Source organism: Oryza brachyantha, chromosome 6 (assembly GCF_000231095.2).
Source record: "Oryza brachyantha chromosome 6, ObraRS2, whole genome shotgun sequence".
In the NCBI taxonomy this organism is placed as follows: domain Eukaryota; kingdom Viridiplantae; phylum Streptophyta; class Magnoliopsida; order Poales; family Poaceae; genus Oryza; species Oryza brachyantha.
The window spans coordinates 21675835-21690745 of NC_023168.2; the positions used below are offsets into that span (position 1 = coordinate 21675835).

General features: G+C 45.4%; 3 protein-coding genes across 3 annotated transcripts; 2 read left to right on the forward strand and 1 right to left on the reverse strand.

Annotated features, from left to right (window-relative positions):
- The first annotated feature begins 3205 nt into the window (after positions 1-3205).
- LOC102702015 (antifreeze protein Maxi-like) lies at positions 3206-4219 on the forward strand. Its single transcript, XM_040525599.1, has one exon. The coding sequence runs from the start codon at positions 3254-3256 to the stop codon at positions 4085-4087; it is 834 nt and encodes a 277-aa protein (XP_040381533.1). The 5' UTR covers positions 3206-3253; the 3' UTR covers positions 4088-4219.
- A 2395-nt stretch (positions 4220-6614) lies between these two features.
- Positions 6615-7597, forward strand: LOC102699518. The gene has a single exon (XM_006657297.2). The coding sequence runs from the start codon at positions 6615-6617 to the stop codon at positions 7470-7472; it is 858 nt and encodes a 285-aa protein (XP_006657360.1). The 3' UTR covers positions 7473-7597.
- Positions 7598-7917: 320 nt separating this feature from the next.
- On the reverse strand, positions 7918-11850 carry LOC102702294 (ATP-dependent zinc metalloprotease FTSH 1, chloroplastic). Its single transcript, XM_006656446.3, has 5 exons — positions 10574-11850; positions 9402-9648; positions 9127-9310; positions 8869-9040; positions 7918-8362 (listed from the first exon to the last, which is right to left on the reverse strand). Exons 1-5 carry the CDS (start codon positions 11804-11806, stop codon positions 8141-8143), a joined length of 2058 nt encoding a protein of 685 aa, XP_006656509.2. The 5' UTR covers positions 11807-11850; the 3' UTR covers positions 7918-8140.
- Positions 11851-14911: the final 3061 nt, after the last annotated feature.

The window sequence follows — 14911 nt, forward strand, 5'->3', positions numbered from 1 at the left end:
CTCTCTTATCTAATAAAAGAAAACGTTCAAGGGGGTGGTCGGTTGGTTTATTCAGGAAAAAAAATCAAACGACATATTTGCAAATAAAACATAATTTATAAATAACAAAATTATAAGCGTGTTTTTAATGATGTACTAAGAGCTAAGACTGAAAAATAAAATGTAGTGAAAAAAACCCTAAAATCTACTCTAAATTTAAGGTTGAAAATTTAAATTTTGATTTATAGATATAAGCAGAAGCGAAAAGATGTAGCTCGAAGTTTTTGCATGTATATGTTAATTTTCCTACGTTTTGGATTTTAAATCTAGGAAAAGGAAACTCTTTCCTACGTTTTGGTTCGCCACAATTCCTGCGAACTAGACGCAGCAACAGTAACTTTTCCCGCAGGGATTAAAACCTTCGAGGTTTTCTTTGAAATTTCCTCAATCTAAACATGGAACGTACATACATAAAGAGAAATTCGATGAAAACGAACACACATAAAGAAAGTGATTGATTGAATTGAAGTGCATATATACACATACGTAGACAAATCTTGCAGTCTAACTGATTATAAATATATGTAGCATGCTTTTCTTCCTTTTCTACGCAAACACAAATATTATACGTTAATTTTTAGGACGTGTTTATATCACTTATTGTATTTTCTCTAATTCATACTTATCACTTTTCACAAATATATAGACATGACGTTTCCCAACAACTTTGATATAGATGCTAGAAGAAATTGTTGATTATCGGTTCAACAAGTCCCAATTGTTTTTTTATCAGTGGTATCCCGTCACATACATGACGTTCTGGCGTAATGCAATTAACTTTAATGTTTTTTAAATATAGGTTGTGGCCATCAGGGTTCATCTTTTCCGACTGGGAACCAAGAAAACCGACGGTTTATGAAAACTGGACGGTTTTAGCTGGTTTTCATACAGAATTTATGAGGAGGTGATTATTCAACATTAGCAAATAATAAATAATTTATGAATATAAGTTTTATATGTGTGTTCTTAGCGACTTAAAAACCAAGTCTGAAAAATAAACTATCTACTTTAAATTTAAGATTAAAAATTTAAATTTTGGCTTATAACCATAAGTAGAATAAAAAAGATGGGACTGCAAAAGTCATTGGTTTCATTATTCTTTTGCTGGTTTTTAACCGACAGGAACTACTTTTTACCTTGAAAATGGAAATGTAGACTCCTGGTGAAACTTCAACAGAAAATAGGATTTTGTTTCATAAATATTGCATTCATGGCATTAATTAAATAAATGTATCATGATCTCTTGTATATCTTATACACTCTATGTACTGCGGACCTAATTTTTACACGGGTAAAAATTATCTTTGCAGACGGATGGTCGAATGAAGGTTATCCTAAGAAGTCCTTATTCTAGCCCACCTGCGCGCGACGGGGGTGGGCCAGAATAAAAAACTGACTTTGCAGTATTAAGACCTAATTTTAAAAGTCACAACAAAGCACATATTTTTTTAAAAAATATATATATATAACAAAGCACAGAAAACTTAGAGATATACATACATGCATAGAATTGGAAAAATAAAGCACACACAACCCAATTTAAGTAATCACTAATTTTTAAGCTTGTCTAAGGTCTAAGTTAGATACTGGCCGGCTTGCACGTCTTGTTTTCTGATCTCCTCCAGGATAGGAAACTTGGAACAAGCTAAGCTATCTCATGGACGGCTTGTTGGCTTCTAGTGGAAGCATATACTACTGTATAAATTGAGTAGGCGCAGACAAGCATGTATTATTGATTACCCGTGCGTGTGAGTTGTTTTGAAGCATAATTAATAATTTTGTTTCTCTCACTGTCTGTTGAAGCTGCCGTTAGGCGGCGCAAGCCATTCTTAATGACATGCTAGAAGGTAGTAATTAACATTAGGCTGAAGATGGATGAGACCCATTCAACAAACCCAAAGGCCGTCCATCGAAGGGGTGACTAATTAAGCTACTTAGCTGTCTTAATTTGTCTTTAGCTAGCTCTAACTAAACGGTGACAGGATAGACAAGGACGACTACGACGACCGTAGATAGACGGTCGATATTATAATTAGCAAGCAAAATGAGACGGACGAACGATGGATGGAACATGGGCATGATTTCAGATCGCGAGACATTTGGAATCTCATGTCTCCCCAACTTGCAATAATCCCTACTAGGATAGATCGTATATACTAGCAGCACGTACAGATGGATCGATCATATCGAGGCATGCATGTATACTGTAGTTCTAATGTGTTTGGATCCGATCTTAATTTGCGTTTGATCGGATCGAGCGCCGCGTGTCCGACCGCGTCAAATCGATCTGGTGGCCTTGGATTAGTGAGCCAGCAAAGCAATGCAAGCTCATCGATCGATCGACCAAAGCTACTATATATAACCCATGTCATTAGCTTGCTATAGGCCGGCTTGTCTAGCTTATGAATAATTAATTATATATATGTGTTGTCGAGCTATGTAGTGAGATGCTCGATCGGCCCCTCGTGCGAGCTACCATTGTTTACTTGACATACATCATACATGTACAGCTACCTGCTGCTCACAACTACTGCACGTTGCTGGCTGGCTAGCTGGTAGCTTGCTTAAAAATTAGTATATAGCTGCATGCTTGATTGCATGCATGCATACTAGTGATGATGATGAGGTCCATCGATATGAGTAGCTAAGCTAATCCAACAGCATGCAGTTAAGGTAAGTAGAGAGCTTAATTAGAGACCGTTACTGTTCTCATCATGCATCGCCTTCCCTGACCTAGCTCTAGTATACAACTGATCGATGATGGTGAGGTTGCCGGAGTTACAGGTCATTCAATCTATATTTTATAGGGTGTCATATAAGTGTCATATATATTAGTAAAATTGATGATTTAATAAGGTAAGTAAATGAGAAAGTTTTATAAGAGAAGAGAAGAAAAGTTTTATCCCAGTAAAACTCATCTGACTCAATTAACGCTAGCCCTAGCCCTAGCCCTAGCTCTAGCTCTAGCTCGATGGGATGGGTGGTCATGGGCGCCGCCCCCGCGCGCCTCGCGGATCATGCCCCACTGCATGCCACACGTGCATCCCCTCATTGCCTTTGCCGCCAACCACCACGTGCCATTGCCAACCTCCTCTTCTTCTCCACCTTTGCTTATATATGTATGTATGTGCTGTGCCATCTCCATCCATTCCAGCCAGCACAAGCACGCACCAAGAAGACGAGAAAAAGAAGAAGAAGAAGCTCTATCAACGTCATGGCTCCCAGCTTTGGCCGCTCCATCTCCTTCCCGCTTAGTCCGGCGAGGTCCAAGCCCCGGGCGGCGGCGCCCTGCCACGTCCGCTCCATCAGCCTGCCCTGCCGCTCCCACCCGCTCCTCTCCCACCTCCAGAGCCACATTGCCGCCGTCCGCTCCTGGCTCATCCAGGACGCCTCCTCCCTCTCCGCCGGCCTCGCCCACATCCACGCCCTCCACGCCGCCCTCGCCGACCTGCTCCTCCTCCCCGACCCGCAGGACACGCTCCGCCGCGCCACCGCCACCGCGGACCGCCTCCTCGACGCCTTCCTCCTACTCGCCGACGCGCACCAGGGCTTCCAGGAGGCCCTCCTCGACCTCAGGCAGGACGTCGCCGAGGCGAGGGCCGCGCTGCGGAGGGGCGACGCCGCAAGGCTTGCCTCAGCCGTCAGGTCCCAGCGCAGGGCCGAGAAGGAGCTCTCCCGCCTCGCCTCCACCGTCTCGGCGGCCGCCACCGCCAAGTACCCGTCGCGCCTCGGTCTAGGCGCCACCGCCGAGGAGACCGAGATGGCCGCAGCGCTCATGGACGCCGCCGCCGCCAGCGCCGCGGCGTCCGCGGCCGTGTTCTCCGCTGCCGCGTCCATGTCATCGGCCGCGGCGTCCTCTTGCAAGAAGACGCCGGCGTTTGCTGCCTTTGCCAAGAAGGCCTCGCCGGAGACGGCCGAGGTGGCTCTCGACAGGTTCGAGGAGTTGGAGCGATGCATCGAAGAGTCCGAGAGCAGCTGCCACAAGGTGTTCAGGGGCATTCTTCACACAAGGGTTGCCCTGCTCAACATTCAGACTCCAACTTTTTAGAAACCAAACATGTCAAAGGCCACAAATGTACATCTAGCTGACTGCTCGATCTATCATCATGGAAACTAATTGTATCATTGACACTTTGACTACAACACTGTACATACAAAACTGAGTACAGATTAATACAGAGAGGACAAATTTTTGCCATACATCTGTGTGTTTTCATCAGAATTCAGTTCTGTTTGATTATGCATACGAAACAAAGTGTTTTTCATTCCAGGCATGCAGTGAAACACCTATAATGAGTTAATATCTACTAATCTGGAGGACATCAAATGGCCATCACAGTGTGATTACGCAGTTGCCTTCCATTTCAATTATTTGCAGACTGTCCAATTTTTTTTCCTTAAGGGGATCTAATTGCATTCAGGACATTAGAGATTGTTCAGTAATTGATGGTTTGGTTATGGGCATACTGCATACATTGATACATAGCATTGTCAAATCATTTTCAGAGTAATATGAGATGAAGCAAGCTACTTCTTCGGAGGTCGTTTTTTCTCATCTCGTATAGCTTGAATTTAAGCCTATGTGTTTGTAGTATTGATATAGCTAGGATGTCAAAAGCTTTATATCTTTTACGACTATTTAGATGCCACGTAAAAAATAAGTGCCAGACACAAGAGACAACGTGATTATTCTCTACTACAGTTCATTTCCAGAGCACGGATATATGTGTTTTTACTTGATAAGTACTACTACTACTGTATATTTCAGACATTTCCCATTTCAATGCCTCCCGGAAAAACTCAACTATAATCTGCTCATCACAATTACTGCCCAGAGCATCATCTTGTAAAAACAACATATCATACTGCTGGATCAACAAACTGAACTACCGTAGTTCTGTTTGTCAAAACATAGTTTTAGTTTTTTTCTTTCTACAAATCCAAACAGTTAAAACGTGAAACTTACACGCTCAAGTCAAACAATATTTGAAAGCTAGCTAGTGGAGAGATGCATGGGAGAGTACTGGCTAGCTAGCTATGTGTTGACTGCGCCGCTGTTGTGTGGTTAATTGCACGAGGGTTACAGCTAATTAACACGCTCATAGGAGACATTTGGAATCTTTAAGACCAAACTAACTAAAACTAATCTACCCTAAGCCATTCTAGTTTGATGTGTATAGTCGATCCAGACTACTTTGATCTAGCTAGGTACACGGTTTAAATGTTTAATCCATATCAACACTAATAAAAAGTAATAGACTTTGAGGTTGAGCCACTAGAAACTAATTGAGTTGAGGATTTACAATTAGCTAGCCAGGATCGATCATCGATGATGTATCTGTATCGTCTCGTCAGTTGAGCTGTCACAGGCTTAGGATATCATGCAAGTATATATGATTTGCAGACGGAGGGCAGGCCTAGCTGGCATGTCGCATCGCCTGGTACTGGTAGCCATGGATGAGTGATGCAACCATGATCCATCTCTGATCTCCAGGATACAGCCTGTTAAGTGTGAATTAGACAGAAAGAAAAACATAAAATGGTTCATGCTTGCAAGGCTTCTCTTCCCTAGGTCAATTAAGCAGCTAATTAGGCAGCAGCTGCTAGTTGAGTTTTGATGGCCTGGTTTATTTGCTGACGATCGAATTAAGATGGATATATAAGATTCGCTCTCGTGCGTGCTGTATAAAATAATCAGGAAGGAAGCCTTAACAAGAGTAGAGGGACATCCACAGCTGGCATGCTTGCGTACTATACGTTGTGCCTGCCAGCCAGTACTAATTAAGCTCCAACCCCAAGCTGAAACTCCATTTAATTTGCAAAACGTACGTCTACTCTAGCTTGGAACTGTTCCAACCGTTGCAAACGGTATCCTCCAAATTGGATTAGCTACCTAGACTGCATTCGTGAAAGCTGCAGTGACCCCGGAGCAAAGCTACGTACTAGCAGGACACAACATTTGATAACTGAAAACTTGGAGTGAAGTTGTGCTCAGCAAATTAAAGCTGATAGCTAGCTAGCTGCAGGTGTTGATCCTTGTTGAATTTACTCGATCTTAACCGAGAGTGTGTGAAATGTACGTTGGGTTTGATATGATATGATCCACAGATCAGATCAGATCGAAGAGCAGCCTGTTGTATTATTAATCTACGCGTTTACTCCCCCTGAATACTGTCCCAGATGGTAGCAAGCGTGCGGCAGCCATGGCAACATCAACATACATGTACATGTAGAGCAAGGTATGGTGGGCGTACGTGACGCGTCCACTTCGAAGCAGCTTCAATTCGTCGGTGACCTGCATTGCTTACATATGCATGGCTTTTCGTACAGTAGCACACTGCACACGTACGTATGGACATCTCAGCTACTTGAGATGGTGATATATATAAACCTCTCTCGATCGACCAGATCCTTTCTTCCTCATCAGCGCCGCCGTCGTCTCCTCTCCCTGCTCCTGCTCAGCTAGCTTTATATACTCCTCGCGCACGCACGCTTGCATTGCCTCCTCTCCTCAGCTACCACCACCTGCATCGATCGCGCAGCTAGGGAGCAGCTGACCGGAGAGACATCGATCGATGGCGCCGGCGCCGACGATGAGCGTGCCGCCGAGCCCTGCCAGGCCTGCCAGACCGTTCGCCGGTGGCCACGTGAGGTCGGCCAGTGTGCCGTGCCACTCCCACCCGCTTCTCACGCACGTCGATGACCAGCTGCTAGCGCTGCGCTCTTGGACGTCCAACCCCGGCGAAAACCCGTTGTCGCTGGCGCACGTCAGGGCGCTGCTCTGCGTGCTCGACGAGCTGCTTCACCTGCCGCTCGCCGCCGCCGCCTCCACGGACCACCTGCTCCACGGTTTCCTCGTCCTCGCCGACGCCTTCGGCACCTTCCTCTCCGCGCTCCTCGCCCTCAGGCAGCACGCCTCGGAGCTCCAGGCCGCCGTGCGCCGCCGCGACCAGCCCAAGATCGCGTCCGCCGCGCGCGCGCAGAGGCAGGTGGACAAGGAGCTCGCCCAGCTCGCCGCCGCCGTGGCGCGCGAGGCCTCGAGGTGCGCGCGCGCCAGCGTGACCACGACGACGACATGCAGCGACCACGCCGGGGCCACGGAGCTCGAGGTGGCCAGAACGGTGGCCGAGGCCATCAATGACACCGCCGTGGCGTCGGCTTCCGTCTTCATGGAGGTCGGCTCCCTTGCCGACGCCGCGGCGGCCGCGGCTGCAGCACCCCCGACGAAGAAGAGGCTGCCGCCATTGATGCACTCGTCGTCGAGGAGCAAGAAGCAGCCGAGCTGCGAGGAGCAAAGGGGAGTGGCGGCGCTGCAGAAGCTGAAGGAGCTGGAGCAGTGCATCGGCGAGCTGGAGAGCGAGAGCGAGAAGGTGTTTAGGAGTCTAGTGCAGGCTAGGGTTTCACTGCTCAATATTCACACGCCAACATTTTAATCACAAAATTTAAGCTGGTGGCCAGGCAAACAAATTTAAATGAATAAAGCTGGCTATCACATAATTAAGGGACTAATGTTAGGTCTTAACCAACATATTCATGGGGTAAAGCTAATGTGTTATGTGATTACTGCAACAATATTGGAAATACCTTTTGGCAAATTAAGTCTGCAGCTCATCAGTATTTCTCATATGCATGCCTATGGGCCTGTATGATCGAAAGATTGATAAATCATGCACCCATATGCATGATTAGAACAAGCTAGCCAGTGAAGCTGCTAATGATTCCAGCCGCGCATCTTTTCACTCTGTTCAATATTTACATATTCGCTAATGAATACTAATCTGCATTCATGTCATTTTCTTGATGCCGATCAACTCAATCGGGATTCAAACTCATAGTCCAGACGGATGAAACAACTACGACTGCGACAAGTCTGAAGTCTTCAGTGCAGATGAGTAGAGAGGAATCTGGATTAGTCAGTGGTGCTATAATCGCAAGCAGCAACAGTTTACTTGCTCAATGTCAGTATGTATTCTTTACAATGAACTATACAAGTATGCAAAAACACCTCGCCTAAATCGATGTGGTTCCTACAAATTGCGTTCTCCATTTCCCCTGAGTATGAGCACCCAAGGGAAACATACGAGTATACATCAAACGCACTTTAAGCGACGAACAACTCTGCCTGGCCGTCAATGAACAGGCTCATGAACTCCTCCCCGTCCACCGTTTCCTTCTCCATCAGAAGCTGAGCAAGCTTGTGGAGGATGTCGATGTGTGTCGTGATGATCTGGGTTGCTCTTGAGTAGGCTTTCTCCACGAGCTCCCTGACCTCTGCGTCCACAACATCAGCGGTGGCCATCGAGTAGTCCTTCTGGCTCGACATCTGCAACCAAAGGATATGAAAAATATCATATTACCATTCATCCAGATACTACGAATTATCCCTAGAAATTCCAAGAAGCAAAGCCAACCCAGGTGAGACAGAATGCCACGTCTAGCAGGGTAACCAGTATCTACTCACAGCCACACAAAAGACTTGTGAGCCTAATTGGCGCTACTCTTTGATTTTGCCACTGCTTTTATAGACCAAGTGTGTTGATGATGACAACATTGGCAGTATATGACTATGTGAGTAGCAAGTTACAGGAAGACACTAACTAGACTGTTCATCCAGGTTAAAGGAACCTACTGAACTTGAAATGGTCCCTATAGGACATTAGAGACTTCAGAACACTAATTGCACACTTGGACAAGAAAGGTTGGCCACGTATGTTGTCATTGTTGAAATTTGCACGTCTAGTTCCCGAGTTAATTTCTAGAGATGTTGCTTCCAGGACAAAAGTTTTTTTTTTTTTCTGTTCTTGATAGTGTAGCAGTTTGACGATTTACCTGCTGGCCTAAGAAAGGATTTCCACCAGGTCCACCAATTGCAACTTGTCCGATCTTTTTGCTGAATCCAAATCTTTCAACCATCTGTCTTGCAACACGTGAAACCTGCATAAAGTCGTTAGAGGCCCCAGTTGTCACATTTTCTTGGCCAAAGATCACTTCTTCAGCAACCCTGCAAACCAAATTCACACAGTTCATGATTTTGCACAACAGCAGTAACTAGTGGATGCAGATATGAACAATTCACTAAAACCCCACCTTCCACCAAGAGCTACAGCCATTTGGTTCTCTAGGTAGCTCCTGCTATACAACCCTGACTCAAGCCTTTCTTCGCTTGGAGCAAAGAATGTGAGTCCACCAGCTTGACCACGAGGAATGATGGAAATCTTAGCAACAGGATCATATTCGGGCATGAGGGCACCAACAAGGGCATGACCAGCCTCTGCAAATTGGAAGAGTCCAAAAATGGATTAGGAATCTCTGCACTCGAGGATAATTTCAGCTACAGGCACAAGTTACGGTGACAGAATTACCATGGTAAGCCACAAGTCTCTTCTTCTCTTCTGAGACAACAGCATTTTTCTTCTCAGGCCCAGCAATGATCCTCTCTAAAGCATCAGAGATCTCATCCTTGCTAATCTCCTTCAGATCACGACGAGCAGCAAGAATAGCAGCTTCATTCATCAAGTTTTGAAGATCAGCTCCAGTGAAACCAGGGGTTCTCCGAGCAATTTTCTCAAAGTCAACATCTTTCCCCAGTGCCTTTCCTCTCGAGTGAACCTATTATATAATATGATGTTTTGTAAACTTTGCATTGTTATAAATAAAAGCTCATCAAATAGACAATCTATAAGGAAAATACGATCAGCATTCAGAAAGGCACTCTTTTATGTATCTCAGCATAGCCTATTGAAAAAAGGTTAGTAGTAGACTTGGCATACATTGAGATTCTAAGTTATGGATCACGAAAGATAAGATGAAGTATCAATGCAAAACCAACATCCCTCTAGGAGGATGAAATGGACTACTCAAAAAGAAATTGCTCAGTACCCATATGGGTATGAACCAACATATATATGAACCACATAAAGTTCCATAAACAAGTATAGCTGTTCCTAATTAGATACACTCACCACAACGAGTTAACTTTTGCTCCAAGCTAAGATCATTCTACAGTAGAACTAAAGATAGTATCTCAAAGTAGGATGCAAGAGAAAATTCATGTTGTGAATTGTGATCGGTTAAACTATAGATAGTATCTCGAAGTAGGATGCAAAGCAAATTCATGTTGCGAATTGTGATCGGCGGTACAACAAAACTAAATGAACGATGGTACATTTTGAGTCAGCTCATGCAAAATTCGATTTTTATGTAAGTTTAGAGCAATTTTACAGTCCTCGAGAAAGTACCGGGAGGTACCAAAATTTTAGTATAAAATTTGGTACCTCTTGGTCCCTTAGATACTAGAAGGTACCAAATTTTACACTAAATTTTTAGTACCTCTCGGTACCTATTCAAGGACCGTGAAATTGCTCGTAAGTTTATTGTGTTGTAAGCAATTGATTTGGACTCAGTGGACAAGGTAAAGGTACTATAAAAATGTCAATTAAACATCATCAATGGCACTGAGCTAAGCAAGTCTGTCAATTGATTCATAAAAAGTTCAGACTAATATGTACAAGATTGAGAGAAATGACAAACTCACCTCAAGAATCCTGACGCGGCCAGCAACATCTGGGCGGTCGACGGTGACCTGCCGATCGAACCTCCCAGGCCGAAGAAGCGCGGCGTCCAGCACATCGGGCCTGTTTGTGGCGGCGAGCACAATGACACCACTGTTGCCGGCAAATCCATCCATCTCCGTCAGGAGCTGGTTGATGGTCTGCTCCCTCTCATCGTTTCCGCCTCCGAGCCCCGCACCACGCTGCCTCCCGACGGCGTCGATCTCATCGATGAACACAATGCAAGGCGCCTTGGCCTTGGCCTTCTCGAACAGGTCCCTCACCCTGGACGCGCCGACACCGACGAAGAGCTCGACGAACTCCGAGGCGGCGCAGGAGAAGAAGGGCACGCCGGCCTCCCCGGCGACGGCACGCGCCAGCAGCGTCTTCCCCGTGCCGGGCGGGCCAACGAGGAGGCATCCCTTGGGGATCTTGGCCCCGAGCGCGGTGTACTTGTCGGGGTTCTTGAGGAAATCGACGACCTCCTGCAGCTCGAGCTTGGCCTGGTCGGCGCCGGCCACGTCGACGAAGGTGACGCCAGTCTCGGGCACCTCCTGGAACTTGCTCTTGGAGCGGCCGAAGTCCATGGGCCCGCCGAGGCCACCAGGGCCGGCGCCGGGGCCGCCCTGAGCGCGGCGGAAGAGGAAGAAGAGGCCAGCGAAGGCGAGGAAGGGGAAGAGGAGGTTGCCTACGAAGGCGAGGAAGCCGCCGGGGCCGGCGGTGTCGCCCTCGGCGACGGAGATGTCGACGCCGTTGGTGGCGAGGATGTCGATGAGGTCGGGGTCGTTGGGGACAACGACGGTGGCGCGGCGGCCGTCGACGGCGGTGAGCTGGAGGAGGCCCCCATCCTTGGAGAACCTGACGCGCTCGACCTTGCCCCTCTTGACGGCGCTGAGGAACTCGCTGTAGCGCCACTGGGCGCCCTCAGGGAGGTCGGTGGCGGTGGGCTTGGGGGCGGTGAGGAGGGCGTTGGAGAAGGGGTTGGCGGTCGGGGAGGGGGAGTCGAGCTGGAGCTCCTGGGTCGGGGCAGGGGCGGGGAGTGGCGCGGGCGCGTCGGCGAGGGCGGGGAGCGTGGGGGAGGCGGCGAGGGCGAGGAGGAGGGCGGGGAGGGGCTTGGGGTGGGGGAGGCGGGGCGGGCGGAGGGAGGAGGGGGTGGGCTTGGGGAGGGAGGCGGTGATGAGGAGGTGGGAGGCGGAGGAGAGGGAAGGCGGCGCCATGGTTGATGCCGCCGGAGCCGGAGTGGAGTGGTGGTGATGAGGAGAGGGAAGAACTAGATGGGTGGGTGGTGGTATCTATAGGCTACTAGTAAGGGTGGTGACGTGGAGGCCTGGAGAGCCATAGATTGCTGTTTGGGGTCATATCCTGAGACTCGTGTATACTCTATCTACCTCGCTCACCCCATCTTTCTTCTATTAATTGATTTTAATTCGGATTTAAAAAATGAGGTTATTACACACTCTGTTTGGAGTTTGGACAGATATTTATTGGGAAAATGAAATGAAGGTTTTCTCTCTATCTCTTTTTTTTTTCTTCTTATTCTTCATTTTCGGGAGGAGCCTTTTCTGTGTGTGAGAAAGATGAGACATACGTATGTGTGTTACTTTTTGTTGTGTTGTGTGAGGTGTGGCGTTCAGGTCCAGAGAACAACTCGAGAAGAGAGTTCCAACTGCGTTTTACTGCTATGCCACACCTAATATGTCTACGTGATACACAGGACTCTCTCCCGTCATATCTTAGAATAAAATTTAAGTTAAACTTATAAATTTTCGATAAGCAAATTTATGTTAAGATAAATTTATAAAACTTAATAAGGTAATGATATTACAATAATATTTTTTGACGAGAATCTATATATCATTTGTGTTGTATTTAAACTAAGTATTTTTTAAATAAAAAAATAATTGATAAATTTGATAAAATATTATTATTAATTATAAATATTTTGAATGGAGGGAGCAGTATTTAAGTGACCAAAATGAAGTCGTACTAGAAGGTCACCAGTAGCAGTACCACTCTGTAGTTGTATTAGCGATCAATAGCTTCATACAGTACTGATTTTGAATCCAAAACATGTTGGTATGCGTTTTCATCGATTGGGTTACATCTAAATCTTCACCTACATGCCTTCGTGGTGGGCGTGCAGGGCGGCGGTGTGATCTGCATGCTCCCCAACAAACACCCAACTGCCTCCCTCTAGCTCTGCTGCAGCGAGCGAGAGTTGAGTTTGGGTGGGTGGTGGATGCCAGAGCCAGTGCGCCGGCGTCCGTCGCGTCGCGTGCCCCATCGTTATTCAACCGGATGCTGCTGCTGCTGCACCGCGACGACGCCTTCCCGAGCTTCAATTCGCCGACACGAACACCCGTAAGCTAAGCCGCGTACCTGGCGCAGACCTTACCCGTGGCCGTGGGGATACTGGAGAACGGCAACGCCCCCGGCCGCCTACAATACCTTGCAGTGGCCCGTGCGCCGGCCGGCGGGGCACCGCACGACCTGCTCAACAACCCAACCCGGACCTGGTAGCGTCGGACGCCACCGGCCGGCCTTGATGACGCCGCTGTCGCCCTAGCCGTCGTGCCACCCTCCGCCGGTGACCAGGTGGCGGGGGCGTGATCACCAACATCATCAATGGCAGGGTGGGGGACGTGAAAAATATTGAATAGAGCGAAATATTAGGATCCGTTGTATATTGTATCATTTATATCATTTTGGTGTATGCAAAAAAAATTACACTTGTAAATATTTAAGTTTAAACTAAATCCAAATATAAGTACGAACAAAGAATTAAATATATAAACTTTACATATACGAGCTCTAAAATATCATGCGGATACCCAAAAATTGACAAACCATGAGCGATTGTGCTCGAACATCCGCCTTTGGAGCATAATAAGGAACTAACATGTTAGCCCGCGCAATTTGCACGGCTAGATCCAATTATCACTTTAGACTATTTGTATCTATAAAATACAATTACTGTTTTAACTACAATGAAATACTACGATGATGAGTATGATTTTTTTTATCTCTATTTTTCTTATCATAACTTCATAGAATATTAATCTTGTATATCTTTAAAATTTTGTTACCGTAGCAATACGATGAGCAAAGACTCAATGAGAGCTTACGGCTTCAAATAGGATATGCACAGCTATTTTTTCTTTACTGTATATATATATTCCTTCGTCTCAACCATTACAATCTATATATATAGTTAGCACGATCATACTGTGTATATATTTAAAATAAAATTGAATTATATATGTATATATATTCTATTTTCGTAAACAAAATTATGATATATATATAAAACCGATAATATAATTGGATTTCACACCCAACTCCTAGAACAAAACTAATAGAGTTGGATTCATCGTCAAAACAGTAATATCTCAAAATTTCCATAGGTAAAAAAAAATCAACCAAGTCAAAATTTTAGACATAGTTTAATTAAAATATTAATATTTATAATCTAGATCTAACGGCTTGGAATAATATCCCTTTTGATTAATGTGGATAATTGATATACTATTATATGTGATATAAATTTTTTAAATTATATTTTCATAGATATAATTCTACTTTCCACAGAAAACCTTTTAAAGGTATAATTGGATTTCATATGCAATTTTTATCTTCCTTTTGTTGATATAATTGTATTTTTATATGATAATATACATCAAATACAAAATTGTTATAATCTACATCAGTTATAATCTAAAAGTTTAATTATTTTTCTTTGATTAATCTAAAATTGCTAGCATACTTTGCTTTTTCACTATACGGAGCTAGCTCACTTGTTTCAATATACGGTGCAACAAAAGGAATGATGAAAGGATGCCTTATGTCCGTCGTATATATACATGTATGATACTATATGTTTATATGTTAATCCAATGGATATGTTACTGCTATAGTGCTATGACCGCGCATTAATTAATCAATAGCATTTGGACCATAATCAAATTGATCGTTCAGAATTCTGAAGAATATATGATTGATTCATATATGTATATATACATACTTGCCTTTCTGGCGTGGATTTTGGTGACGGAGAACTCGAGCTGCTGCTCAGGGTCGTTGATGTCGGCGAGGGTGAGGTTGGAGAGGTCGTCGCCGGTGAACTTCATGATGCTGCCGTCCAGCTTCTCCATCTCGTTCTCCATCCTCGTCATCTCCACAAATATTTGTTATATACGTGCAAATTATTATTAATTCATCAGGGCTTCACGATCTTCGATCCAACGGCGGCGATACCGCAGCTGAGCTTGCGAACTGCATCGAGATCCGCCTAGGGAGACGACCGCTTCCTGCATGGGAATCTC